General features: G+C 38.9%; 2 protein-coding genes and 1 long non-coding RNA gene across 3 annotated transcripts; 1 reads left to right on the top strand and 2 right to left on the bottom strand.

The window, feature by feature from the left end:
• Positions 1–1,925: 1,925 nt before the first annotated feature.
• On the top strand, positions 1,926–3,366 carry LOC6049998 (CLIP domain-containing serine protease 14D). Its single transcript, XM_001866637.2, has 3 exons — positions 1,926–2,055; positions 2,118–2,447; positions 2,573–3,366. Exons 1-3 carry the CDS (start codon positions 1,995–1,997, stop codon positions 3,289–3,291), a joined length of 1,110 nt encoding a protein of 369 aa, XP_001866672.1. The 5' UTR covers positions 1,926–1,994; the 3' UTR covers positions 3,292–3,366.
• Positions 3,354–25,871, bottom strand: LOC6049997. The gene is made up of 10 exons (XM_001866636.2): positions 25,371–25,871; positions 22,804–23,226; positions 22,579–22,675; positions 15,457–15,758; positions 15,083–15,394; positions 5,105–5,434; positions 4,651–5,040; positions 4,472–4,571; positions 4,046–4,341; positions 3,354–3,719 (listed from the first exon to the last, which is right to left on the bottom strand). The coding sequence occupies exons 1-10, from the start codon at positions 25,477–25,479 to the stop codon at positions 3,412–3,414; spliced, it is 2,667 nt and encodes an 888-aa protein (XP_001866671.2). The 5' UTR covers positions 25,480–25,871; the 3' UTR covers positions 3,354–3,411.
• On the bottom strand, positions 5,493–6,019 carry LOC119768842. The gene is made up of 3 exons (XR_005278254.1): positions 5,933–6,019; positions 5,651–5,868; positions 5,493–5,586 (listed from the first exon to the last, which is right to left on the bottom strand). It is a non-coding gene; the product is annotated as an uncharacterized LOC119768842 (long non-coding RNA).
• Positions 25,872–26,443: the final 572 nt, after the last annotated feature.

Genomic DNA, 26,443 nt, shown 5'->3' with positions numbered 1-26,443 from the left:
AATGATTTTCAGGGATGTGGAAAATTAGGGGAAGTGGCCATTCGGGAAAATGGTTTTTAGGGGAAGTCGCCATTCGGGGATGTGGCCGTTATGGAAAATGGATTGTTCGGGGAAATGATTTTCGGATAAATGACACTTCGGGAAAGTGTCTTTTCGGAGATGTGGCATTCGGGGAAATGTCTCTTCGGGAATGTGGGTTTCGGGGAAATGTCATAGATTCGTTTTTAACATTAGGTTGACCTTTTAAGTTTTGTTATTGTTTCGAACCCATTTTGGGTTTATCATACATTTTTACAATTTTTCCCATACAAACTTCACCCTCCAGTATCAATGAGTAAATTTTGACCGATTTTGCTCATATTTAGCCCAGAATCCTAAAATAGCTCATGGAACAATATGCAGCTTGTTGAGCATGGTTTAAAAAAGTCAAAGTAGTAGTATGTCACAAACATAACCGGGATGGCGTAGACTACGTAAAGTTTTGATATGTGGACATAGAGTGTTCCATATCTTAATTTTGAAAAATTAGCTAGATACTTGAAATACATTAACGAAATAAGATCGTGGATGAGAGATAGACCCCCCGACAAGACAAAACTTACACATTCTCTTTTTCGTGACCGACACTGGTCGCGGTGCTCGGGTGATTTTCCCCTCAAAATAGGTACTTGACATTCCCGTCCGTGGGTGGGAAGCGCTCATTTTGCATGCAAAATGTCTGCATTTTGATAACATTTTAAAACATTGAATTGTTTCAATAGTAAAACTATTTTGCCAACAATGAAAATTTTATAGCAAATTGCTAAATAATTTTCAAATCGGATTGAACATAAATCGTGTCAATTCGATTAGAGAGAAGGAAGATATAAGCGAATGACGGATGACGCAGTATTCCAGGGCCACCCCATCACCTTCGAGTAAGACGTAGTCTACGTCAATAGTCGCAGAGGTTCCTAATATATTGGGTGGACAGCTGTTATAATTATATGAAGACTTGTATGGGCGACCCAAAAAAGCTAAAAGCTTATTTTTAAACGACTTTTTAATGAGGAAAGCCACTTTTATGTATCTTATTTGGAAAAGTATATTAATAAAATTAGTACAGTTGGTAGCCTTAGTCATGGTCATATAGTTGTTCTTATCTTTCAATTCGTATGAGGTTGAAATGTAACGTAATGGAGCTTCATGAAAAAATAGTCAAATTTACCAAATGTTGACTCATCAGAACTTTGACGATGAATACGATTTTAATTGAAACGTTTTTAATTGAAATCATTTAAAATGATGCTTTATTCGTGAGTGCAGTTAGGGACCATCCATAAACCACGTGGACCCTATTTTTTTAAATCTCAGACCCCCCTTCCCGCCCTCGTGGACAATGTCCATACAAGAGATTTTTTTTGTATGGGTCGTGAACAGTCGCTGACCGCCCCCTCTACCTACCCCCCTCCCCCCCTCTAGGGTGTCCACGTGGTTTATGGATGGTCCCATAGTAAGAGTGGAAATAGTATCAGTTCCTTATTATGCTTAAAATGCGTGTTTTCGTATACAACAACTAGTATTTGCGCGATCAAATAGAACTAAAGTTCTGCATCCCCTACTGACCCCGTGAACTCCAAAGTTCAGTTCACGGTTATCAAAGTGGCATATATTTAGGCCACAGTTCACACAGTTCTAGCCCGAATCTTCTTATCTCGATTAGTGCCCAACCTAACTGTTCATCTCGCGACTGCGCCGTTGTCTACTAACACACCTCGGACCTGTTTTCGTCTGTTCGCTCGGGAGGATTTTCATCTCCCGAATCGCGATGCGTCCAGCAATGAAGCTGAGACCTGTTTCGCGTTTGAGATTTGTGCGTATTGGTACAGGTCGTCCCAATACCACTGCACATCCCCTGAAGGCTATACGGATGCCGCGGCGTTTTGTATTACATTTCACGATCGAGTCTATCGAGTCGCCGTATCAGTAGTGAGTGCGCGGGGATTCTGGACGGAATGGCGGTTAATCGGTGTCTTTTGACGGTGCTCCTCGTTGGGATCGCTGCTTGCCAAGCAGGTAACTTTTGGGCAGTGGTTTATGGTTACGGTGAGGTTTAACGAATTGTATCCGGTCCACAGTTGAGCTGTACGAATCATGCACGGATGGTGCCGGGGTCAAGGGACTCTGCGTTCCCCTGAAGTCATGCTCCGCGATCAGTGCCCTGTTGATGCGCAAAAATTACACCGACAGTGAGCGGAACTACATCAAGAACTCCAACTGTGGTATGCTGGATGCAGCCCGGATGGTTTGCTGTCCGTTGCCAGGCATGTTGAAGGCCCGGTTCAGCGCACCAGCCAGTCTGCCTGCCCTGGGAACGTGCGGCCAAACGTCCGACAACCGAATCGTGGGTGGTAGCATTGCTCAGCTGGACGAGTACCCGTGGCTGGCGAGGATCCAGTACTACAAGTGTGAGTATTCCGTTCGTAGTGAACGACAGGACTATCAACCCACGATGATCAGTTCAAGGTCAGCGTTGCGCGTTGATTAATACAGTTGATTACGCGGAAGATGAACTGTTATGGTTGTTCCACAGCAAACAAACGATTCGGCTTCCACTGCGGTGGTGTCCTCATCAACGAGCGTTACGTGCTCACGGCAGCTCACTGCATCCAGAGTGTTCCATCCTCTTGGACGGTTTACAAGATTCGGCTGGGCGAATACGACTCCCAGCAAGATCCAGAGTGCAGTTACCATGACGAGGAGGATTGTGCCGATTCGGTGCGTGACGTTTTGGTGTCGTCTTACTACGTTCACGAGGACTACTTCCAGGAGAATGGTGCCGATTACAACGATTTGGCGCTAATCCGGTTGATGCAACCGGTTGAGTACACTTCGTTCATCCAGCCCATATGTCTACCAACCACGGAAGACCTTAAAAATCTAGACGTCGAAGGACTTAAAATGACGGTCGCCGGATGGGGCCAAACGGAAAATAAGACAGCTAGTCGATACAAGATGTACCTGGAAGTCCCCAGCTGGAACAATGACCGGTGCGGCGAAGCATTCAGCTCGGTCAACGTGGACATCATCGAAACTCAGCTGTGCGCCGGTGGAGTCAAAGGGCAGGACTCCTGCCGCGGTGATTCCGGAGGACCACTTATGAAGACGGAACGCGTCGGAGGAAAGGTAGCGTGGTTTCTTAAGGGTATCGTTAGCTTCGGAACGGAAAAGTGCGGAACCGAAAATGTTCCCGGAGTCTACACCAGAATCAGCAAATATATGGACTGGATTCTGGAAAATATAGAAGAATAAATGTAACGGAAGGACTTTTTCATTGTTAAGATATCACCCGGACAAAAGGAAATACAAAGACATTTTGAAATTAAATAAAAAGGTTTGCCTTTATTCGTCTCTTCAGTTCAAATCTCAATCTCACGGCTCCAGATGGTTCAGAATCCAATCGCCAAACCGGTTCACCTTGGTGTACACCCCCGGAACGCCCGCCAGTCCACACTGCTTGCCAAAGCTGACCACCCCGGCCAGATAGTAAACGGCCTGTCCCTGGGATACGACCAGGTCCATCAGCGGTCCGCCCGAGTCTCCCTTGCAGGAATCCTTGCCGGCTTCGCCACCGGCACAGATCTGCCGGTCGTCAATGCGCGCAGTTGGGAATTCGGCGCGACAACGCTCCACCGGGACGCCCTTCAGCGCGACGTACAGCTTGAACTGACTACCGCTAGCTGGAATGAGAAAAAAAAAACGGTTAGTCCGGATGGATCGATTTGATCAACTTCACGAAGATCTGTTCTCAAAAACGTTATTTTTTATGAAATGGAGGTTCAACATTCAATATACTTTTACTAGTGTACTGCCCATTTTCAAAAAATGTCTCATATGCAAACAAGTATGGTGAGAAAAACGCAAATCAAAATTACCCCTTCGATAAGGTTACGTTAAAGTTTTTGAGAAACAAAATACCAAAATTCGCCATTTTTGAAAAAAAAAATTACGTACAAAATATTTTCCTGTCCCGATTCCATTTGTCCAACCCCAACTATACACTCACCATCTTCCGTCTGTCCCCATCCTGCAACGAACATCTTCAGCGAATCGTACGGCCTGCTGGCAAAGCTACCATCCAGCGGCAAGCAGATCGGCACCACCGTATCCGAGTAGACGACCTTCCGGGCCAACCGCAACAGCGCGATATCATTATGCACTTCGGTTTTAGTGTTGATAAAGTTCTCGTGCTGCACGATCTTGGCAACGTCGATATCCTGCACCCGGTCGTAGCAGTCGTCCGGATCCTCACCACAGTCCGGATCGGTGGCGGTGTTCCATTCGCCCAAGCGAACGGCGTTACTAGGAATTTTGAATGAGGTTTTTATTTTATTTTTTGTTGAAACAGGTTTCTTCTCAAAAAGTGAAGACCACCCACTCTTGAAGTAGAAATTATGTCAGGGAATTTGCATAGCAACCAATCGAAACTCACACAGTCCAGTGGCGGGGAATCCCCGAGACGCAATGGGCCGCGGTCAGCACATAAAACTCGTTGATCAGCGATCCTCCACAGTGGAATTTAGTCTCCCCATCTAACAGTGTTTAAACAGAAGAACCGCCGATTAGCATTACCAATTAGCACGCCTGTTACCTCGTAGGATAGCTACTAACAGCGATTATCAAAGTGTTGAACACGTGCTGTCCAGGGATATTCGTCAATTTTTGTCCGCTCTCCACCCACAATTCGGTCACTGTACTGAACTCCACATACGGGAGATTTGGGCAGTAAGTGGCGTTTGTCCACGTTTGAGGGAGCTTGGTCGATCCTAGATGTAACCGGTTGAGCAACCGGAGGAGACGAGCCCGCTGGCGGAGATCCTGAAGGCTTGGCACAACATACCAGAGCCTTCCTGTCCTTGATACCACATCGGCTAGCCTCGATGAATCGGATATCATTCTGGCCCAGAATAGGTTTCTGAAGCACCTGGCGAATAAAGTTGCATTCCGCTACCAGGACGCATGATCCCACTTCATTGACAGGCGTCTTGCAGCTGGACCAATCTGGAAAAACCAACCATCTTCTCAATCACCGATGCACTTCAACAACCTCCTCAAGAATACTCACACTGCGCCACTACGGTACTGGAACCCTGCAAGAAGCCGGTTAGGGCGGCTGCAACCAGAACCAAAACAACGTTTGCCATTGCTGGACACGATCGAGCAGATCGGTTTCCTCTATGCCAATGCCCTGCTAATACTGAACCGATGACCGTGGCACTGGTCGTCACCCGGCGTCGTTGACGCGAATGATCTGAACAAAACAAAAGCACAACAACCAGTTTGCGCACCGGTAAGTGTGCTAACACACATATAGCCACAGAGATTGGATATTTCCCGATCCGAGAGAGGGCACTCACTTCGCAAACCAGTTTAGTTGGGTCGTGAAATGATGGGACTTGAGTGGTTAGAAAACAAACACACACACACGCGCGCGAGTCGTTAAATGTGGGAAATACTGCGTTTTTGGGTTTTTTTTTAATTTTTTCTAATTAAATCTTCAGAACTATGGGGTAGGTTACACTTAGCATCATGATCGATCAATTAAATCTGTAGATAAATAAACACTTATTTAAAGCTACCTTACTTCTTTAAATCTAAATATTTCACCTACCTATTAGGAAGCAGAATCAATTAGCAAAACTCAAGTTTGATGTTAAGCTCGCAAAGTATTGATTTGATCATCAGAATCAATCAAAATGATATCATGAACAATGTCTTTATAAAGATAATTTTAAGAATTATATATAAGTAATTCCGAGTGTTGGTAAAAATCTATAGAATTATGATATGTCCATGCTGCTATTGGATGGAAATAAGCCTGGCTTTCCACTGAAATTAATGATTTATGCAAATGACTTAAAAATAATAATATAACCAGCGAGGTCACACCTACCAGTTCAAAAATAAATTTCGAACAATGTCTCTAACAGCAAAAAATATTCAGATCGATTGCAAAAGTGATTTGCGTCACTGGTTAAACCCTTCCTTCAATACGCCCGACTGACGGGAAAAACATAAAAGGGTCACCACCGTGGGACCAAAAGTTTAATGAGGCACAATGCACTATGGGGTATTTCCATAGAAGCGAGCGGCCAAAAATATTTTTTCACTTTTTTGTGACTTTTTTGTGTTGTTTGTACTTATTATCATGTAAACAAATGAAATTTGATATTTTTCAAAAAAAAAAGTTAAATTTTCGATTTTTTTCGATTTTTTTATACATTTGAGCCCACATGCATTGAAATGGTGAATTTTAATATCCTTGCTCTGTCTGTTTGATGCACGGAATGGCGGCTTATGCTTTGTTATAGTTTTCGTTTACTTTCAATCCCCTCCCCTTCCTCTTGAGTCAAAATCTACCTCTCTTTGACCCCCTCCCCCTCACCACCCAAATTAAAAAAATTACGATGTTTTAGGATTTTCTGGAACATTGTACCATCACAGAAGGAGGAAACAAAGGAATGTTTATGAAAATGCAATTAATTTGATTATTAAAAATTTATTGACCAACACTTAATAAATATTACATGACTAGATATATCTCAATGCACTTCATCTGTCAAAAATCTAATCTTCGTCCACAACATCTTCTTCAAAATCTTCGTCAACTTCATCAACAGCATCCATAAGATCATTCATTATGTTAGAACTTGTATCACTTTCAGAATCCTCGAAAACCATGAAACTTCTAACAACTCGATGCTTGTGTGCTCTCTTATACTAACTGACATTTTGGTGGTTACGAGAAAATCGATTTTTTAACTTTGAATTACTGTTTCTGGGAAACTATTCGACAAACAATTGTCCTAATAATTTTAAAGTATGCTCCTGACATAACTTAAAGACATGGAAAAATATGAAAACTTTTGAAATGCAAAAAAAAATTGGCAGAGAAATTACGAAAACAAATCACGCTTGCAATTAGCACAAGTGTGTCCTGAACAGTGATTTGTATGAGTTAGCACAAACGTGCACAGGGCGAATTTTGCAGTTGAGCTAAAATGCTTCTTCGATGGCAGAGTCGTGTATACTTCCAACGTGGCACTTGGTACAAAAGTGCGCAGAGTCATTTTATTGTAAAAATAGTAGTTAGGGGAAATCTACCCATTTTAATCCTAATAAGCGGTCGTGTTTGAATGATGCTGGATAATCTAGAGTATCCCTTGAATTTTACGAAAACCAAGTACACCAACGAGTAGAGCAAGTTTTTGTGAACATTTCTGTTTATTTTCACTTTCACTAAAAGTTATTCTATTTCTTTACCAAGAATTTAACAAAAAAAAAATTCCCAAGGGTATTCTAATCGAGGCGAATGCATTGGGCCACGCCCATTTTTCTAATATCGGCTTAGTTCTTTTTTCTTCCAACACTCTGTCGAGTGTTGCCATTTGCGCTGACAGTTCAAACGAACACTCACGAAAAGTGGCATTTATAGGGAAAGTTTCCTGGCATCGCTGCCTGTGCTGCTGGTGGTGTTGACGGCCAGCCTTTGTTCTTTTTTGCCTTCGTCTCTCGCTTGGTTTCCTTCAGCCTTCGATTTTAATGCAAAGTGAATTGAAACGTCAAACGACTTGGCGCGTTTGTTTTTTTGATGGCGCTTGCTAATTTATTACATTTTTCGGGATTATTCTTCAAGTGAGTGCCTTAATAATGATCAAAAGAACATGTTGCCGGTAGTTGGAAGCAATTTCATATCTTAAGCGCCGTGAAAAAGTAAGCGAAAGTGAAAAGTTAATTTTGGCGATATTCATTAAGCGTTTGAGGGATTCTCGTGTGTGTCACTGTGTGTGCCAACAAAATGATGAGAAGTGGTCTCGCAAAATACAAATTATGATCAAAAGTGCAGTAAATGTGATCTTTTTGGCCAGTAAGTGGCATACATTTGCGTGCTTACTCGAGGCGGTGCTGTTGCTGGTAAGTTTATAGCCCAAATAGTATTTTTGGAGCTTTAATCGAGCATCAAACTCTCCATATGACGAAGATAGGTTTTTGATTGGAAAGGGTAGATTTCCCCTATTTGTTGTTTCAATGTTTTTTGCGTAGTAACTTTGAATTCTTGCTAGTTAAGGAATATTTTTCTCAACAATACTTTTTAAAAGATTTGTTTATCATTAAATTTAGTGTGAAAATTACAGTTTTTGAGAGCAACGACCGATAAAACTTGAATTTTATGAAGAAAAAATTAGTGAAGTGTAAGGTTTCATAAATAAAAGTATGATAATCCTTGAAATAGCTTCAATAAGACCAAGTATGACGAAAACCGAATAGATCTACGCTTACAAACAGAAGAAAATGATTTTGTAAAAATTTTGAGCTAGTTTATTTTATTTCCATCATGTCATACGACCTTTTCAGAAATGCGAGATATCCAGGACACAAACCCTAGAACTGTTATGGTAGATTGCAGTTAGAACAAGTGTGTCTCTTGCAATGGATTCTTGGTTTGTATCGAATAGAACAAAAGTGCTCCAAAAAAATCAATGCTTAGTCTTTGAACATGGACGACCCCTACAGTTGTGCTAAGTGTGCACAACTACGTGAATGATGTTGTTACGTGTTTTTTTTTGGTTTGGACGACCCCTGCAGTTGTGCTTAATGTGCAAAACTTCTTGAAGGGTGTTTGAGTTGGATATTTGGGTTAGGCTAAGTGTGACATTGGCTAGTGGATGTTATGTTACGTAGTTTTTTGGATTGGACGATCCCTGCAATTGTGCTAAGTGTGCACAACATTCGTTACACCGTGACATTAGTTACACCGAACATACGTTTCACCGTAAAATTCGTTACACCGCAACATTCGTTACACCGCAACATTCGTTACACCGCAACATTCGTTACACCGCAACATTCGTTATACCGTAACATTCGTTACACCGTAACATTCGTTACACCATAGCATTCGTTACACCGTAACATTCGTTATACCTTAACATTCGTTACACCGTAAAATTCGTTACACCGTAGTATGGTTACACCGTAACATTCGTTATACCGTAGTATGGTTACACCGTAGTATGGTTACACCGTAGTATGGTTACACCGTAGTATGGTTACACCGTAACATTTGTTACACCATAACATTCGTTACACCGCATCATTCGTTACACCGTAACATTAATTACACCGTAACATTCGTTACACCGTAACATTCGTTACACCGTAACATTCGTTACACCGTAGCATTCGTTACACCGTATCATTCGTTACACCGTAACATTCGTTACACCGTAGCATTCGTTACACCGTAACATTCGTAACATTCGTTACACCGTAACATTCGTTACACCGTAGTATGATTACACCGTAACATTCGTTACACCATAGTATGGTTACACCGTAACATTCGTTACACCGTAACATTCGTTACACCGTAACATTCGTTACACTGTAACATTCGTTACACCGTAACATTCGTTACACCGTAACATTAGTTACACCGTAGTATGGTTACACCGTAACATTCGTTACACCGTAACATTCGTTACACCGTAACATTCGTTACATCGTAACATTCGTTACATCGTAGTATGGTTACACCGTAGTATGGTTACACCGTAACATTGTTATACCACAACATTCGTTGCATCGTAGCATTCTTTACACCGTGACATTCGTTTCACCGTAATACACCGCAATTAAAACATTTTTTAATTCATTGTGCACACTTAGCACAACTGCCGGGGTCGTCCAATAAAAAAAAATACGTAACAACATCATCCATTCACCAATATCACACTTAGCCTAACTCAAATATCCAATTCAAAAACCACCCCAAGTAGTTGTGCACACTTAGCACAACTGCAGGGGTCATCCATTAAAAAATACTATGTAACAATAACATCCACTAATTAATCTCACACTTAGCCTAACAAAAATATCCAATTTAAAACATTTTTAAGACGTTGCGCACACTTAGAACAACTGCGGGGGTCGTCCAATCCAAATACTACGTAACAATAACATCCACCTACCAATGTCACACTTAGGGGTCATCCAATTAAAAAAACTCTGCCACTAAATAATTATTTGACACACTTCGTCTAACTTGCAACTTCTTCAGGTATCAAAATGTGCACACTTGTGCTAATTGCCTTCCAAAATAGTGCTCCATAATATTGCTCAAACTAGTAAGGACACCTGGCAATTCACCATAATATTATAGTGTAATCGTATTTTTTATGGATTTGCGTGTTTTCAAAAGGTCAAGCCATGATGAAAAATAAGAGAGCACATCCATGATGCGTTCGAAAATGTCAGTTAGTACAAATGGTTGCAGGGCGATATCTCCGCGTAGGAAACGAATTTTTCAGATCTCTTAGAAGCGTTTTGTATGGAATTTAATTAGCTAAAAGATGTCATCATTAACTCATTTTGGCCCAAAAGTCAGTTAGTACATCAGAGCACAGAGGCATCGAACTGTTGGGTATGAAGAGCAAACTTTCTTGGTATGTTTTTTGCTTACCCACATTGAACTTAAATATGGGTCCGACTCATGCAATGCCCTTAAAAATACATCCATTAAATTTGCTTTTCGTGATCTTTTTCTAGCAAAATGCGAACGAAATAATTTCAAATGTTTGTGTTGACATTCAGCGGCTTCTTCTGCCAAAACACCAAGAGGAGCAGGAGAATGAAGAATTATATCACCTGCATGAGCAAGCACTTTATGCAGAGTTGCAGGAATTTTATACCATTCGTAGTGTTCTAAATAGAACCTATATGTATCTTTGCAATATTCATCAAATATTTCAGGATTAATGGCTTCTTGGCAGTTGATCGCTATCAAAATATTACGAAATCTCTCGATCAACTCTTTTTCAATGCCCAATACACTGCTTAAAAGTTCCGGGTTAGAAAATGCTTTCCTACAAATGTTTCCGGTAGTACTCGTACCTTTACCGCCTGATCTTGGTTGATCAGCTCTAAATCCAAATGCCTTGTGCAATGCTTCCAGAACCATCTTTTTTCGTTTAAGATAATTCAGCTTAAGATCCTTCGTAACCCTCCATTGTTTGATCTCCATCCGATATGAAATATGTAACAGACATTCGAAAAACCGTATCCAAGCATGAAGTGGAGATATTCCATAGTATAATGTGTCTTCATTGGCAGTAAATCCTTCTTCTAGTTTTTCGATGGAGTTCATTATATTAGGTGTTGCCCCACATATAGGACAATTTTGCATCGATGATGAACCAGTAATATATGTCAGCACTTTTCCGTCTATCATACTCAAAACAAAATTAAAATCGATCAACACGAATTTATCACCCGGAAGATCAATTTTCAAAGGTGTCAATTCACACATTTCTTTTTCCAGATCATGTTTTGTTTTCAGGATGATTTCCAGGGTTGCGAATGAGCGAGCGCTCACGGAAGGCTTGCTCGCTCCAGCTGGAGCGTGAGTTTTTATCAGGTAGCTCGTGCTCGCTCACGCTCACCGGAGCGTTTTGCGCTCACGTGAGCTGGTGAGCCAAAGTAGGTAGTTGTTTTTTCCTGTTGAAGCATCTGCCTGTTTGAAACGAAGTTTCTAGAACTATCTTAGCACAGGCAGCAAAAAAAATCAAGAAAGTGGTCGAACAAACAAAAGTAGGCAATGAAATGGATTTGATCGGCGATCCGAAATTTTCGTTCTATTTAAAATCTAGACATTTTTCGAACAAGGAACAAAAAACTAAATTCATAATGTAAACATTCATTGTCGTGAAGAGATGCACTGTTTGTTCACAAATCAAATCCATATTGGACCATATTGTATTGTTGTTATGTACACAAATATTGACAATTTATGTATATTTTATTTATTTTTAAATAATCTTTTAAACAGTTACAATCATCCATGTTCAAAAAATCATATATAACTTGTAACTGAATATTTTCAGAGGTTTGGTTGCGAAAATGTTGAATAAAATTCACTTGTTGGAAGAAGAGCCAACCTTTTCGTGGTGAAAAATATTGACAATTTATTTGATTTGAGTCAAAAGGGTTATTTCAACCCTTAGGAATTTAGAGGCATATATTTAAAATAGAATTGTTTCAAAAATGTTACCCTATTTTCTAAAATGTTTGCTAAATAAAGACTAACCTTATAGAAATGATTAGCCGTTTCTAATCACTGAATCACTGAAAGATTTAATAAACGTAATAACTTTTTTTAATGGTAGCTCATTCTGACCCGCAATCTGGAAATGTAGTCAAAACACTGATTAGGTACATAAAACAGTTTAATGTTATATTTTAATCAACCAAGCATTTCACCTTGAATCGAACTTACCAAAGCATAAATCCTCTTGAATCAATTCATTGTTTTGTAAGTTTTTCTAAGGTTTACAGGCCCTTTTATTTAGGCGTCTATACCCCTCCGCCCCTCTCTGCTACAATACGGCCTTTAAATTCTAAAATATTTATACATTCAACTGTATGTCTGAAAAATTATTTGACCCTTGCGAATCCAACCTTTTATGTAAAAACATGATTGATGAAAATAAGCTATTCCAATTCATATATCATAAAATTTGTTCGCAAAGTCATATTTCCACAGCCCTACTGCACCTTACGCAAATATTGCATCTAGAATTGAAAAAAAAAACTTTCTCATAAACGTTAAATGATAAGCGACACGTCCAAAATGAGCACTCCGTGAGCGAAATATGAGCGTGAGCGCGAGCGTGGAGCAAACGCGAGCTGAAAAAATCGGAGCAAACGTGAGCGCGGGCAAACGTGAGCTAGCTCGCGCAGCGCACCTCCTCACGAATGAGCGAAAAGTGAGCGCTCACGAGCGCGTGAGGAACGCAACACTGATGATTTCTCTAGATTCTTTAATAAACTGTAACATAATTGGTCGACAAAATCTGATGCTTTGAGGTGTAGGATTATGCCATAAAATATGTTTACCATCACTATGCACGTATAATTGGATGGGAGTTAACGTTGCAGCAAAGACATCGGAATCATCAATGCTACCTTCTGGCAATGAATGATTAAATTGAGAATATCCAGTGGATCCATCCATTCCCCAACTACTCAATAAAACCAATTCGGCGCAATCTAAATCATGACTATCTAGATAATCTGTCACATCCTGCCTTATTACTTGAAGTATTCTAGATGCCGTATGATTCATCAGAGCTTGCAATTCCACTTTTATCTTCGAGGCTGACCCTTCGATGAATTCAACAGGAGGTGCGCATGTTTTTTTGGCACCAATCAAAATGAAATATTTCATACTGAGCCTTAGTAAGGTGTGCTTCGATAATCAGCGCAAATGCTTCTTCCGGCGTTTTTAACTGTCGGTCGTTAGTTAACTGAACGTACATTTTAGAAAAGTAATCCTAATTTTTCAGGAGGTGTCCTATCACTTTATCTACATTCACATCGTGCCTTTTAAATGCTGTTCTCCTTGCCATTAACAAAGCCATATGAATTGAATCCACTTTAGGATCCAATGATTCATTATCAATGGTACGTCGAACACTCCTATCACTCTTCGCATCAAACTCTTTGGGTTCTCGTCCACGTTTTTTCGTTGATCCACTTGTTAAATTCACGTTTTCCACGATAAATCCTTCTAAATCAAACTCACTTAACCAATTGTTGTTAGATGACTCAAAAAATGAACTTCTTCTATGGGCTTTTGTATAGCTCGTTTTAAAGCTACAGAACAACATGCGTAGTTTTTCCCTGAGTAGATCATGTGATGGTTCTGCAATGTTGTAATTCTTACAAATATACTCGAAAGCAGTTTTCACATTTTCAGAATGGTGCTTCGTTACATCGAACATGGACACTACGGTATTATTATCCATATTTTTAAAAGAACACAACAACTAACTGATATGAATATTCAAAGAATTGTTGCTGTTAAATACTTAGCATAGGTATTTCTAATTTTATTAAACGTACCTAAGTACCAACAAAGTCATGAATATCAAATCAATTCCAAAACATACATAGCAGGTACGTCATTTCTGCCTCCGCAGGTAAATATTGTGATTTTAACCAAGCGTATGCGCGAAATCATTAATTTTCTTGCATGAATCAAAATGTTCAAAATGGCATAACTCAAAAAGTGCACATAAAAACGAAACTATTGGCACTACGCCCCCCGGGGCATGGCCTTCCTCTAACGTGGGATTTCTGCTCCAGCGCCTCTGACGAGACAGGAGAAACCGGGACCGACGTTTTACTTCACCATCCGATAGAAGCTCAGTGGATAAGGCGGGAATCGAACCCGCGTCTCATAGCATCATCGGGATTGGCAGCCGAAGCCGCTACCCCTGCGCCACGAGACCCACATAAGTGCACTTTGAAATTTGGAGACAAGTTAGGACATGGTTCAAATTTTAAGCTGGGAAATTTTCAGATCGCACAAATGCACACAAAAAAAGTACTCCATTAACAAAGTTGAAAAAACTAAATTTTGAACAAAAATCCATCTTTTTTGATTTTTATTATTTTTTTTAGCCTGTAAAAGTGTGTTTTGTAAAATTTTATTGAAAAGTTGAATCAATTACCTTTCTGAATATATATAATGATGCAGGAAAAATACATAAACAGCTACACAGTACAACTATGAAAAATAATCATTTTTTGTCAAAAACATGTTTTTCTTACCATTTTTGCCTTTGAAGGTCTGCAATTCAGTGAATTTTGAACCTACAACTTTCAAACTCCGGATTTTTCTTAGTTAGAATGTTTATTTTCGAAAAAAAAAATACCAAAAAAATAATTAGAGTATGTCGGTTTTTCGATTTATGGCCGCCTGAAACCCCATAGTGCAATGTAGCGTTGCTGAAATAATTAAAAGCAGATGAATAACGACATCGGAGACCGTAACGACGGGGGATTCGGTATTGCCCTTTTGATTGGTGACACAATAACCGATATTTTACGCTCGTTTCACAGTTTTTTTTTTTTTTTTGGTGGGGATTTTCTGGTGAACAGCGCTTCGCACTAATTAGGATGGCTGAATATTAACAAAAGCTTAAAGGTTGATCTGATCAGATTTTATTCAAAATATATGTGTTTAGTGTTTGCCCTCTCTATTGTTCCAATTTGCTTACAATCCACTCGGTGTACTGTCCCACGTTGGTGAAAATGCCAATTGGCTTGCTGGCTTGACACTCCTTCATATGGTTCAGGATTCCGGCCAGCTCGTGAACTACTCCAACGCCCGCAACTTGCCGTGTACTGGTCACGGCTCCACCGGAATCCGCGTGACATTTGTCACCCTCGTTGACCGCAACCGTACAGAGGTACTCGTTGGCCCTTCGGAAGCCTGCCGGAAGATTGCCCTTGCACTGCTCCTGGCTAAGCGCGTTTAACTTGGACCGAACCTTGTAACGGCTCGTGTTACCTGAAGTAGAACACAGCTTTAATATCTTTTTTATACCAACACAAAATTCATGACCAACTCACCACACCCGTTGTTCCCCCATCCGGCCAGCGTAAACACCTGGTCATCGCCCTTGGCCGCCACGGACCGTTCCGGCAGGCACACCGGACGAACCCACGAACTCGTGGCGACGGGTTCCGCCAGCCGTAGCAGTGCAATGTCATTCAGCTGGGGCCGATGATGGCGGGCGTACTGCTCGTGGACAAGCACGCTTTCGACGGCCACGTCTATGGCCGGATCGGCGCAGTAGAACTCGCTAAAGTCTCCGATGGAGATGCAATCCACCGTCGATTCGGTGTCCCACTCGCCGAGGCGCACCGTCAGTCTGCAAAGAATAGAAAGTTACAAAAGATTTGTTCTAATCTATCTACCAATTTACAAACTTTTAGCATAAAAGTCTAATTTCATTAAATAATTTTTTTAATTTGCAGTATTTCTTGAAACTATCGCCATATTGTACCTCTAGATTTTCCGTACAAGTATCTTTATTTGTTTAGAAGTTCATCCACAATAAACGGTCTTGAGAAAAAAGATAACGGAGTCCATAATGATAAACTAACACAAAATGGTGTTCATATGTTCTTTGAAGTAGTGCATCTCTTTGAAAACCGTGGTAACCGATATTTCAAACTTTTAACGTTTTGGAACTTGAATTGGAAATGTGGCATTAGTCAGGGTCAAATGTTGAATTCTCTTAAGCGCGAGTTTTTCACCAATGTGTAACAGGTCGTATCGAGGTGCTCCGATTTGCATGAAACTTTCAGCGTTTGTTTGTCTATACATGAGATGAACTCATGCCAAATATGAGCCCTCTACGACAAAGGGAAGTTGGGTAAAACGGGCATTGAAGTTTAAGGTCCAAAAAACTTAAACAATCTAAAAATTGCTCGCATTTCAGTAAGACTTCATCATTTCCAACTCTCTTAGATGCATTCGAAAGGTCTTTTAAAGCACTTCAAAATGAGCCATAGACATCCAGGATTGGTTTAATTTTTCTCATAGCTTTTGCAAATTACTGTGAAAAATGGATTTATTTAAAACCTTAATATCTTTTTGCAACAGCCTCCAACCATACTCTTATAAGTCAAAAGTTAGGGAATTTCATGGACTATAAGCCTACGGTAATAACTTTTTGGCCAATCGCGGTTTTCTCATAGTTTTTCGATTTTTCTATAACAAACTTTTTACAACGTTAGTTTTTGCCCTGTAGGCCTCCATAGCGGCACTTTTTGGTCTCAATTTTGTCATATTTGGAATCCTTGGAAAATTTCACGTTAGTTAGAAGTATTGAAGTTGTAAATTTGATTTAAAAATAATTTAATAAAACATTTTTGAAAAAAGTAATAATCTGTGGTCAATACGTCAAATGCTGTATCAAGTAAGCGAAACCCTGTTTTACCCCTAATCCAACAAATTGTTAAAAAATCCACCATCATTTTGAAGTGCTTTAAAAGACCTTTCGAATGTATCTAAGAGAGTTGGAAATGATGAAGTTTTACTGAAATGCGAGCAATTTTAAGATTTTTTATGTTTTTTGGACCTCAAACTTCAATGCCCGTTTTACCCCACTTCCCTTTGTCGTAGAGGGCTCATATTTGGTATGAGTTCATCTCATGTATAGAAAAACAAACGCTGAAAGTTTCATCCAAATCGGAGCACCTTGATACGACTTCTAGAACAAACCGAGCAATATTTACAAATACTGCCTCTTAAAAAATAGGTTGAAAATTAGTTCAAACTTAAGTAAATAATATCCAATTGTTCGACCTACAGCATTGTATTGGCATTCTCAATTCCGAGATTCCTACTTAAAACTAGGTGCCCAAAGGCTTGATTGTTGAGGCGATTGCAAACTTCTTTTGACACCGAAGCTTTCATCCATCCCGGGATTCCAACCATTGGATTGTGAATCTAACTGCCTACAAATTTAAAAAAAAAAAAGAAATCAAATACTTACTAGCAAACCCCAAAATGTTGTTATCTCAACATTGAAAATTTAAGTAAAAACTAACTTAATCCACCTATATGGTTGATGCCTTCCTCACTTTTTACCAAAAATGGGTATATGAGTGGTTTCATCATCTTTTTTAGATCCAGAAAAAAAGAACACAATGTATAACATATGTGGTCATAACTCGAGACAGGGTTGCCAGATCTTCAATGTTTTGGACTCTTTGGAAAGGCCTTTCAATTACCTAACCAACGATGGGTCGGATGATGGATACAGACATAGTTTACATACATTTAAGTGAGATCCGGCTTCAAAAAAGTACATAAATATCACTTGAGTGGTCATAACTCGAGACAGGGTTCCCAGATCTTCAATGTTTTTGACTCATTGGAAAGGCCTTTCAATTAACCTAACCAACGATGGGTCGGATGGTGGATCCGGACATAGTTTACATACATTTAAGTGAGATCCGGCTTCAAAAAAGTACATAAATATCACTTAAGTGGTCATAACTCGAGACAGGGTTGCCAGATCTTCAATGTTTTGTACTCATTGGAAAGGCCTTTCAATTACCTAACCAACGATGGGTCGGATGATGGATACAGACATAGTTTACATACATTTAAGTGAGATCCGGCTTCAAAAAAGTACATAAATATCACTTGAGTGGTCATATCTCGAGACAGGGTTGCCAGATCTTCAATGTTTAGGACTCATTGGAAAGACCTTTCAATTACTTAACCAACGATGGGTCGGATGATGGATCCGGACATAGTTTACATACATTTAAGTGAGATCCGGCTTCAAAAAAGTACATAAATATCACTTAAGTGGTCATAACTCGAGACAGGGTTGCCAGATCTTCAATGTTTTGTACTCATTGGAAAGGCCTTTCAATTACCTTACCAACGATGGGTCGGATGATGGATCCGGACATAGTTTACATACATTTAAGTGAGATCCGGCTTCAAAAAAGTACATAAATATCACTTAAGTGGTCATAACTCGAGACAGGGTTGCCAGATCTTCAATGTTTTGTACTCATTGGAAAGGCCTTTCAATTACCTTACCAACGATGGGTCGGATGATGGATCCGGACATAGTTTACATACATTTAAGTGAGATCCGGCTTCAAAAAAGTACATAAATATCACTTAAGTGGTCATAACTCGAGACAGGGTTCCCAGATCTTCAATGTTTTTGACTCATTGGAAAGGCCTTTCAATTAACCTAAACAACGATGGGTCGGATGGTGGATCCGGACATAGTTTACATACATTTAAGTGAGATCCGGCTTCAAAAAAGTACATAAATATCACTTAAGTGGTCATAACTCGAGACAGGGTTGCCAGATCTTCAATGTTTTGTACTCATTGGAAAGGCCTTTCAATTACCTAATAAACGATGGGTCGGATGATGGATACAGACATAGTTTACATACATTTAAGTGAGATCCGGCTTCAAAAAAGTACATAAATATCACTTGAGTGGTCATATCTCGAGACAGGGTTGCCAGATCTTCAATGTTTTGGACTCATTGGAAAGACCTTTCAATTACCTAACCAACGATGGGTCGGATGATGGATCCGGACATAGTTTACATACATTTAAGTAAGATCCGGCTTCAAAAAAGTACATAAATATCACTTAAGTGGTCATAACTCGAGACAGGGTTGCCAGATCTTCAATGTCTTGGACTCATTGGAAAGGCCTTTCAATTACCTAATCAACGATGGGTCGGATGATGGATCCGGACATCGTTTACATGCATATAATTGAGATCCGGGTATTTGTGAAAACACATTTTTATACATAACTTTTGAACTACTTATCGAAACTTCAAACAATTCAATAGCGATGTATGGGACCCTAAACCAAGTCGAATGCAACTGGTTCGATCAAAATCGGTTCAGCCAGTGCTGAGAAAACTCAGTGAGAATTTTGGTCACATACATACATACACACACACATACACACACACATACACACACACATACACACACACAGACATTTGTTCAGTTTTCGATTCTGAGTAGATATGTATACATGAAGGTGGGTCTAGGAGCTTTTAATAGAAAGTTCATTTTTAGAGCAGGATTATAGCCTTACCTCAGTGAGGAAGGCAAAATGAAACCCTCTAACGTCAATGGTAGCACCAGCGCACAAAAATTTGAGATGACCAATTTGATGGAGTATGAGCGTTTTTACAAACCAAAATGTTAACAAAAATATGGTATTTTTGGAAAAAATAATTAAAAATAAAAACCGACACGAAAGCATTTTAGATGAAACAAAAAATGTTAAGGAATCATTTGTTCCTTTTTTAAGAGCCCCTGTACATTGAGTTTGAAATTTAAACTTGTTTGATTTATAAAACAAAATTTCTTGAAGGCTGATTCTTCAAAGGGCGCTAAAACCAATAGTTTTGTGACCAAAAAAATGAAACAGTAAGAATTAATAAAAAGTGAGTTAATTGATTGTAATGCAGTCAATAAACTTGTTATGACATATTTTTTAAATATTTTAGTTGAGCAATTCTCTGAGATTTCGGTCATTCGATTTTTTCTGTATTTTTGAATCCGGCTGAAACTTTTTTGGTGCCTTCGGTATTTTGGCAGCTTTTCATACAAAAATAATATATGAAAATTCAAAAATCTGTATCTTTTGAAAGAATTCTTTGATCGAATTGGTGTCTTCGGCAAATTTGTAGGAATGGATATGGACTACACTAAAAAAATGATACACGGTAAAAATAATTTGGTGATTTTTTATTTCACTTTTTGTCACTTAAACTTGATTTACAAAAAAAAACACTATTTTTTTATTCTTTGATATGTTTTAAAGCACATCAAATGCAGACTTTTCAGAAATTTCCAGAATGGGCAAAAAGTCTTTGACCGAGTTATGATTTTTTGAATCAATACAATTTGAAAAAAAATCGAAATATTGGTCGCAATTTTTTTTCAATTTTATTTTTCGATGTAAAATTAAATTTGCAATCAAAAAGTTTCCTAGTGAAATTTTGATAAAGTGCACCGTTTTCAAGTTGTAGCAATTTTTATGTAACTTTTTTTCAAAATTGTCACAGTTATTGATTTTTAAAAATAGTGCCCATGTTTGCCAACTTTTGAAAAAAATTATTTTTGAAAAGCTGAGAAAATTCTCTATATTTTGCTTTTTCGAACTTTGTTGATACGACTCTTAGTTGCTGAGGTATTACCATGCAAAGGTTTAAAAACAAGAAAATTGATGTTTTTTAAGTCTCTCTCGTGATTCCGATGTTTTCGATAAAAATATTTTCATAAATTTTAAATCAAGGCTAACATTTTAAAAAGACCAAACATTCAATATTACGCCTTTTTGATATATTAGTCTTGATTTAAAAATTTTGAAAATATTTTTTTCCGAAAAGATCGAAAAATTTCACAAATGTTTCATGTTTAAACATTGTAAATCGGACCTTTTTTGCTGAGCATCAGAATTTTTTTTCAAATATATTTTTGTAATGAGTGAGTGTATCCGGTTTGTTTTTTTTTTATTTTCGTAAAATCCCCACATACAATCAGTGCACAAGCCACAACAATCGTCCAAGGGGTCATTCTTATGCAAAATTAGCTGAATTTTCCGAAAAAAATACTTTCCGAAGAACACAATTGAGTTTTTGGGGTTAAAAATTCAAAAAACTGGTCGAAAACATAACTTTTTCAAAAAAAACTTTTTTGTAAAATTCTGATAACTCGTGAAGAATACATGCAAACCTCTTATGTCTATACATCAAAATTTTTATTTTTGTCTGCTCTACAACTTTGTAGAACATTGTTGCACTCTAAAATGTAACCCTGCCATGTTAGAAAAAACACGTAATTTTGAAATTAAAAATTCTGTTCTAAATGATAAAATTACCCTTCTGGGTTATTCAAGATTCAAAAAGTACATTAATTTTCCCATAAAATGATATGTCTCACGATTTTTGACAGCTGAGTTACGGAAAATGGCAGCGATTTTAAAACTATGTTTTAACTTTTTTCATGAAAAATACTTTTCTTCGGAATTTTGAGTACGCCATCAAATCGGGCGTCTAATTTTACACAAAAGTCCCTTTGACACCAAATTTCTATCTCTTCACGGTTGCGAGCTACAAATCACTAAAAAACGTGTCTTAGTAAAAAACCAGAAAAAATGAAAGGGGTCGCACCGCCCCACCGTCACGAAATATCGGAAAATGGACCTCAGATTCGTGATCAGGAACCAAAATAACCCCTTAGAGCAAAGTTTTACGCAAATCGAAGAGGGGTCGGGGCAACTTTTCCGATTTCGTGTTAGTTGGTAGAGAATTACCTATGGACAAACGAATGATGCAAAATAGCTTCTTTGGGTACACCGAAGGTACCAAAAAAAATTCAGCCGAATTAAAAAAAAATACAATAATTAAAATTAAAGAAAAAAGGCCGATTCCGTAGAGAACTGCTCAGTTATTCTAGGACTTGTATGGGAATCTCAGAGAATTATTGAAAGAAGCTTAAATAAATCTAAGGTTTAGCAATGAATTAATTGTAAGAAAATGATGTTTGTGGTAGTGCCAATCTTCTTTATCGATTTTATATAAATATTAACCTTGAAATCTTGTTTTTTTTTGTAGATATAGAGTTTTTAACGGTACAGAAAAACTTCCTTATCTTCCTAGTGGAGCATTAGTACACCACTCCAAATATAAAAATTTGGCATGGATTTAATGTTTTTGGGCCCAAAGTAGAGCTATTCTAGGGATATTGGACCAAAATTTACCCTTTTACTATTTTTAAAACGGTGAACGGTAAAAAATTTTGTAAGGGACCATCTATAAACCACGTGGACACTTTAGGGGGGGGGGGGGAGGTATGGCGATTGTCCACGCTCCATATAAAAAAGATTTTGTTGTATGGCCAATTGTCCACGAATGGGGGGGGGGTTCGAGATTTCCAAAAAGTGTCTACATGGTTTATGGATGATCCCTAATATAAAAAATATATTTAAAATATCTTTAAAAATACATTATTAAATAGATCATATAAATTAATGTAACACCATACAATTCTACGCGCAACATTTTACCTAAAAAAAATTGATTGGCCAGCATTTATTACCTAATATAGCAATCAGAGTATTTTAGTATCAGAATACGACCAGAGAAGGTCCATTTTGCATTTCAACGTACTTGTTCCATCTGGTTCTGTTGGTAACGCAGTGGGCTGCGGTGAGCACGTAACGTGAGCTGATGAGGGCACCTCCACACTCGAAACTGAACTCGTACGCTATTAAAGGACGAAACAAACACCCCCGTCGGACGAATTTAAATTTACGGTTACGACCGAGTAGCTAATGAGGGCTTTGCAGCCCAAAAGTGTACTCCCTCTATAAATCATGGCCAAACCATTCTTACGTTTATTGCCGTAGTGAACCAGCGCCGTCCACGGTTGCTCGTCCAGCTTGGTGAAATTCTCTCCAAATAGTTGATAGCTCGGTTGGATCCCACAGTCCCCAGGCTGTGGCAGCAAGCTCCACTGGTCCTGCACTGGTTTGGATTCCTGCTCGGTGACCTCGTGACCCTGGCCCTGAACCGCCTGATCCACTCGGTTAACGGGGTCGAGCTGGCTGTGACTGTGATTGCCGGCAATGGAATAGCTCGGACAGCAGACTAGACTTTTGCCCTCCAGCTTGCCACATTCACTGCTGTACAGAAATGCCACATCGTCGTTGGTAAGAGTTTCCTTTCGCAGCACCGACAGGACGAGCTTGCACTCCTGCACCAGGACACAGTGGCCGGCCTCGTCGTTTGGGTTGATGCAGCTTGCGTTGTACGACACTGTACGGCGAAGCGGATAGAGCAGGTGAAACGGGGTTAAAGTGATTAAGGATAGCCTGGGAAATTTTGGGGAAATTTTTGGGTCACTAGCTCTCATAAGGCGTCAATAGTGAAAAACGTTTCTAGCAAAAGAAAAACAAGAACCGTTTAGTGAAAAGACAATAATTAAAATCTGAAAACTTTAAACAATATAGGAGAAAGTGAAGAGACTTGATCCTCTCTTTTTTGTATCGCACATACTGCCGTTCTACGCATAATTGTCCCATGTTCAAAAAAGTGCAACTGAGAAAAATGCGATTGAAATTTTTCGATCGATTTTTGTGTTTCTACGCATAATTGTCCCGTGGGTTTCTATTCGCCCTATAAGTCCCTAATTGCCCCAGTTAGCAGTTTATCGCCCTTATCTATAATAATGCTTCGTAAAACCAATGAATCCGTGTAAGAAAAAACTTGGTGGGATAATTATGCGTAGAAGTTTAACAATGGGACAAACAGACTTGGTGTTGAGTTTCCGAACAAAGTACACTCAAACCCCGATGGTTTGACACCATCGGGGTCACTTTTTAGTTTGACACCCCTTTTACACGGAGTTCACAAACACTACCAAACGTTTGTTTTGATAGTGTTCGTGAGCGCCGTGTAAAAAGTGACAGTTCGTCACTTTTTAGTTTGACTTTATCCAAAATAGACACGCTCGTAGGAAGGTCTTTAAATTACCTATCCAACGATAGGTCGCATGATATATTTGGAATACGTTTTCATCTAAATATCTGAGAACTAGCCTCCAAAAAGTGTATAAATAACTCTTAAGTGCTTATAACTTTTGATAGGGTTGTCCGATCTTCAATGTTTTGGACGCGTTGGAAAGGTCTTTTGATTACCTGTTCAACGACGGGTTGCATGATAGATCCGGACAACGTTTTCATCGTGATATCTGAGATCCAGCTTCCAAAAAGTGCATAAATAAAACTTAATTGCTAATAACTTTTGATAGGGTTGTCAGATCTTCAATGTATTGGTTGCGTTGGAAAGGTCTTTTAAATACCTTTCTAAAAATGTATAACATGCTGGGGTTTCTTACAAAAACCACCCTTTTTACAATCTTCCGGACTTTAGTCAAAATGTTTTTTTATAGCATAACTTTTGAAGTACTTTACTAAACTTCTTAATTTTCAATAGGGACTTATGGGACCCCAAGACGAATCGAATGAGACCAAAACGGTCCAAATCGGTTAAGCCAGTGCTGAGATAATCGAGTGCATATTTTTTGGTGCACAGACCCACATCCCTACACACACACACACACACACACACACACACAGACATTTGCTCAGAATTCGATTCTGAGTCGATAGGTATACATGAAGGTGGGTCTAGGAGGTCTAATTGAGAAGTTCAGTTTTTGAGTGATTTTATAGTCTTTCCTCAGTAAGGTGAGGAAGGCAAAAAGCCTGATCGTTTTCGTTCATAATACAACAAGCTTAGTATGAAAAAAAATTAAACATGGTACAAACCAGTACAAACTACAGTAAGTCATCTACAACAACACTAAAGAAAGAAAACCAGTGACTGTCAAAATGCACAGATCAAGTCTCCCTAATTTCACTTTTTTAAATAATTGGTTGTAAAATTAGTATGACGATAAATTTAACGTCAAATGCGTGAGGGTTTTTAGTTGATAAGTTCATCAAACAATTCATGTATAAAGAAAAATGTGTGTAACTTAATTCGAACATTTTTTTATTTTCTTATTCTTTGTTTTCCACAATACGTTTGAGTCAATTTCACACAACTTTCTACAACAAAGCTATTTTATTACCCACATGCTGACGAGAAACCGGCTAGGGATCAAGTCTCGCCACTCTTCCCGAGCATCATGCATATCGTATGAGTTTATTAGGAATTAGTAAGACCACTTCAGTAATTCGAGTTCAAAACAGAGAGTGTCCACGTGGTTTGTGGATGACCCTTTATTAAATTATTATTAGTAATCCCTTCAAAACTATAATTTCACTATTCAGCTGATACTAGAAGAGGTATTTTAAAACAAATATTACATATTTTTAAAACTAATTTAATTAACTCGCTGTCCATCCCAACTGACCCCAGCTAATTATAACTTATGACAACTTTTCAACACTCACTTCCAACACTTGGCCGAGGACCGCCGCCGCCGCCGCCTCTGCCACGACCTGCGTCAATCATCGCAACGCCATACGCAAATAATATAATTAACGGCCACAAACTTCTCATTCTAAAGCACTGAGTGACGCGCGCGATGCCACGCTAAAATATTGTTATCCTTGCCTTGTGATTTAATTCACCTAACCGTGCAACCGATTCACACCGCACACACCGGAACTTTCACGTCCTGTTTCGTGTGACAACCGACCCAGCGAACTCCAAACAACAAATGTTTAATCCTTCACAACACCCGGCTAACTATATGAGCCCTCCTCACCATAGACTGGGACACAGACAGAGAGAGAGAGATGTACTGAAAATTGGATTGTACACTCTGTAGGTTGCTGCCAGCGCAGCGTGGTTAGGGTATGACAACTTTTAATTGGCCTGGACCAGTTTGGAACTCAATTGTTGGGAATTACGTACATCAACGAACTCTTTCGGTACGCGTCCGTCCTGCGACGTGAATGTTTTCTCCAAACATTAAGTTTGCATTCGGTTGGGAAGCAAAAGTTGTTCTGTTAAAAAAATAGTGTAACCACTACAGAGAATTTCGATCATTTCACCTACACAACGTAGACAAATTACAAAAACACTGCTTAGATCATATGTAAGTAGTGTTGGACATTCTCGAATACACAATTGAAAACTTCTAAAAATCAATTGCAAAAAAACGATCTACCGCTAAAGGAGGAAGTGTTTTAGAAACTGAATTTAAGGGTTTTATCTAACAAAAACAAAACAATCAGTTTACTGCATCCAGCTGACTAAAACTTCCATGAAATTCAATAGCTCATAACTTTCGAATGATCTCCAGACTATTTCATTATTTTGCTCTTTATTTGTGCCTCTTTACTTTTTCTTTGTTCGTTATAGACCATGTGGTCGAATGATTTTAATAAATAAATAAATAAATAAATCTGCTGGTGAAAATACGTCTATGAGTTTTAATTTTGATATCCACTTTTCGAGCAACTTTATAGCATTTCCACAACAGGAATAGTAATTATTGTTCCGGACAGGAGAAAGTGTA

This window comes from Culex quinquefasciatus, chromosome 3, assembly GCF_015732765.1.
Source record: "Culex quinquefasciatus strain JHB chromosome 3, VPISU_Cqui_1.0_pri_paternal, whole genome shotgun sequence".
NCBI classification, from domain to species: Eukaryota; Metazoa; Arthropoda; class Insecta; order Diptera; family Culicidae; genus Culex; species Culex quinquefasciatus.
This window is presented reverse-complemented; position numbering and strand designations above follow the sequence as displayed.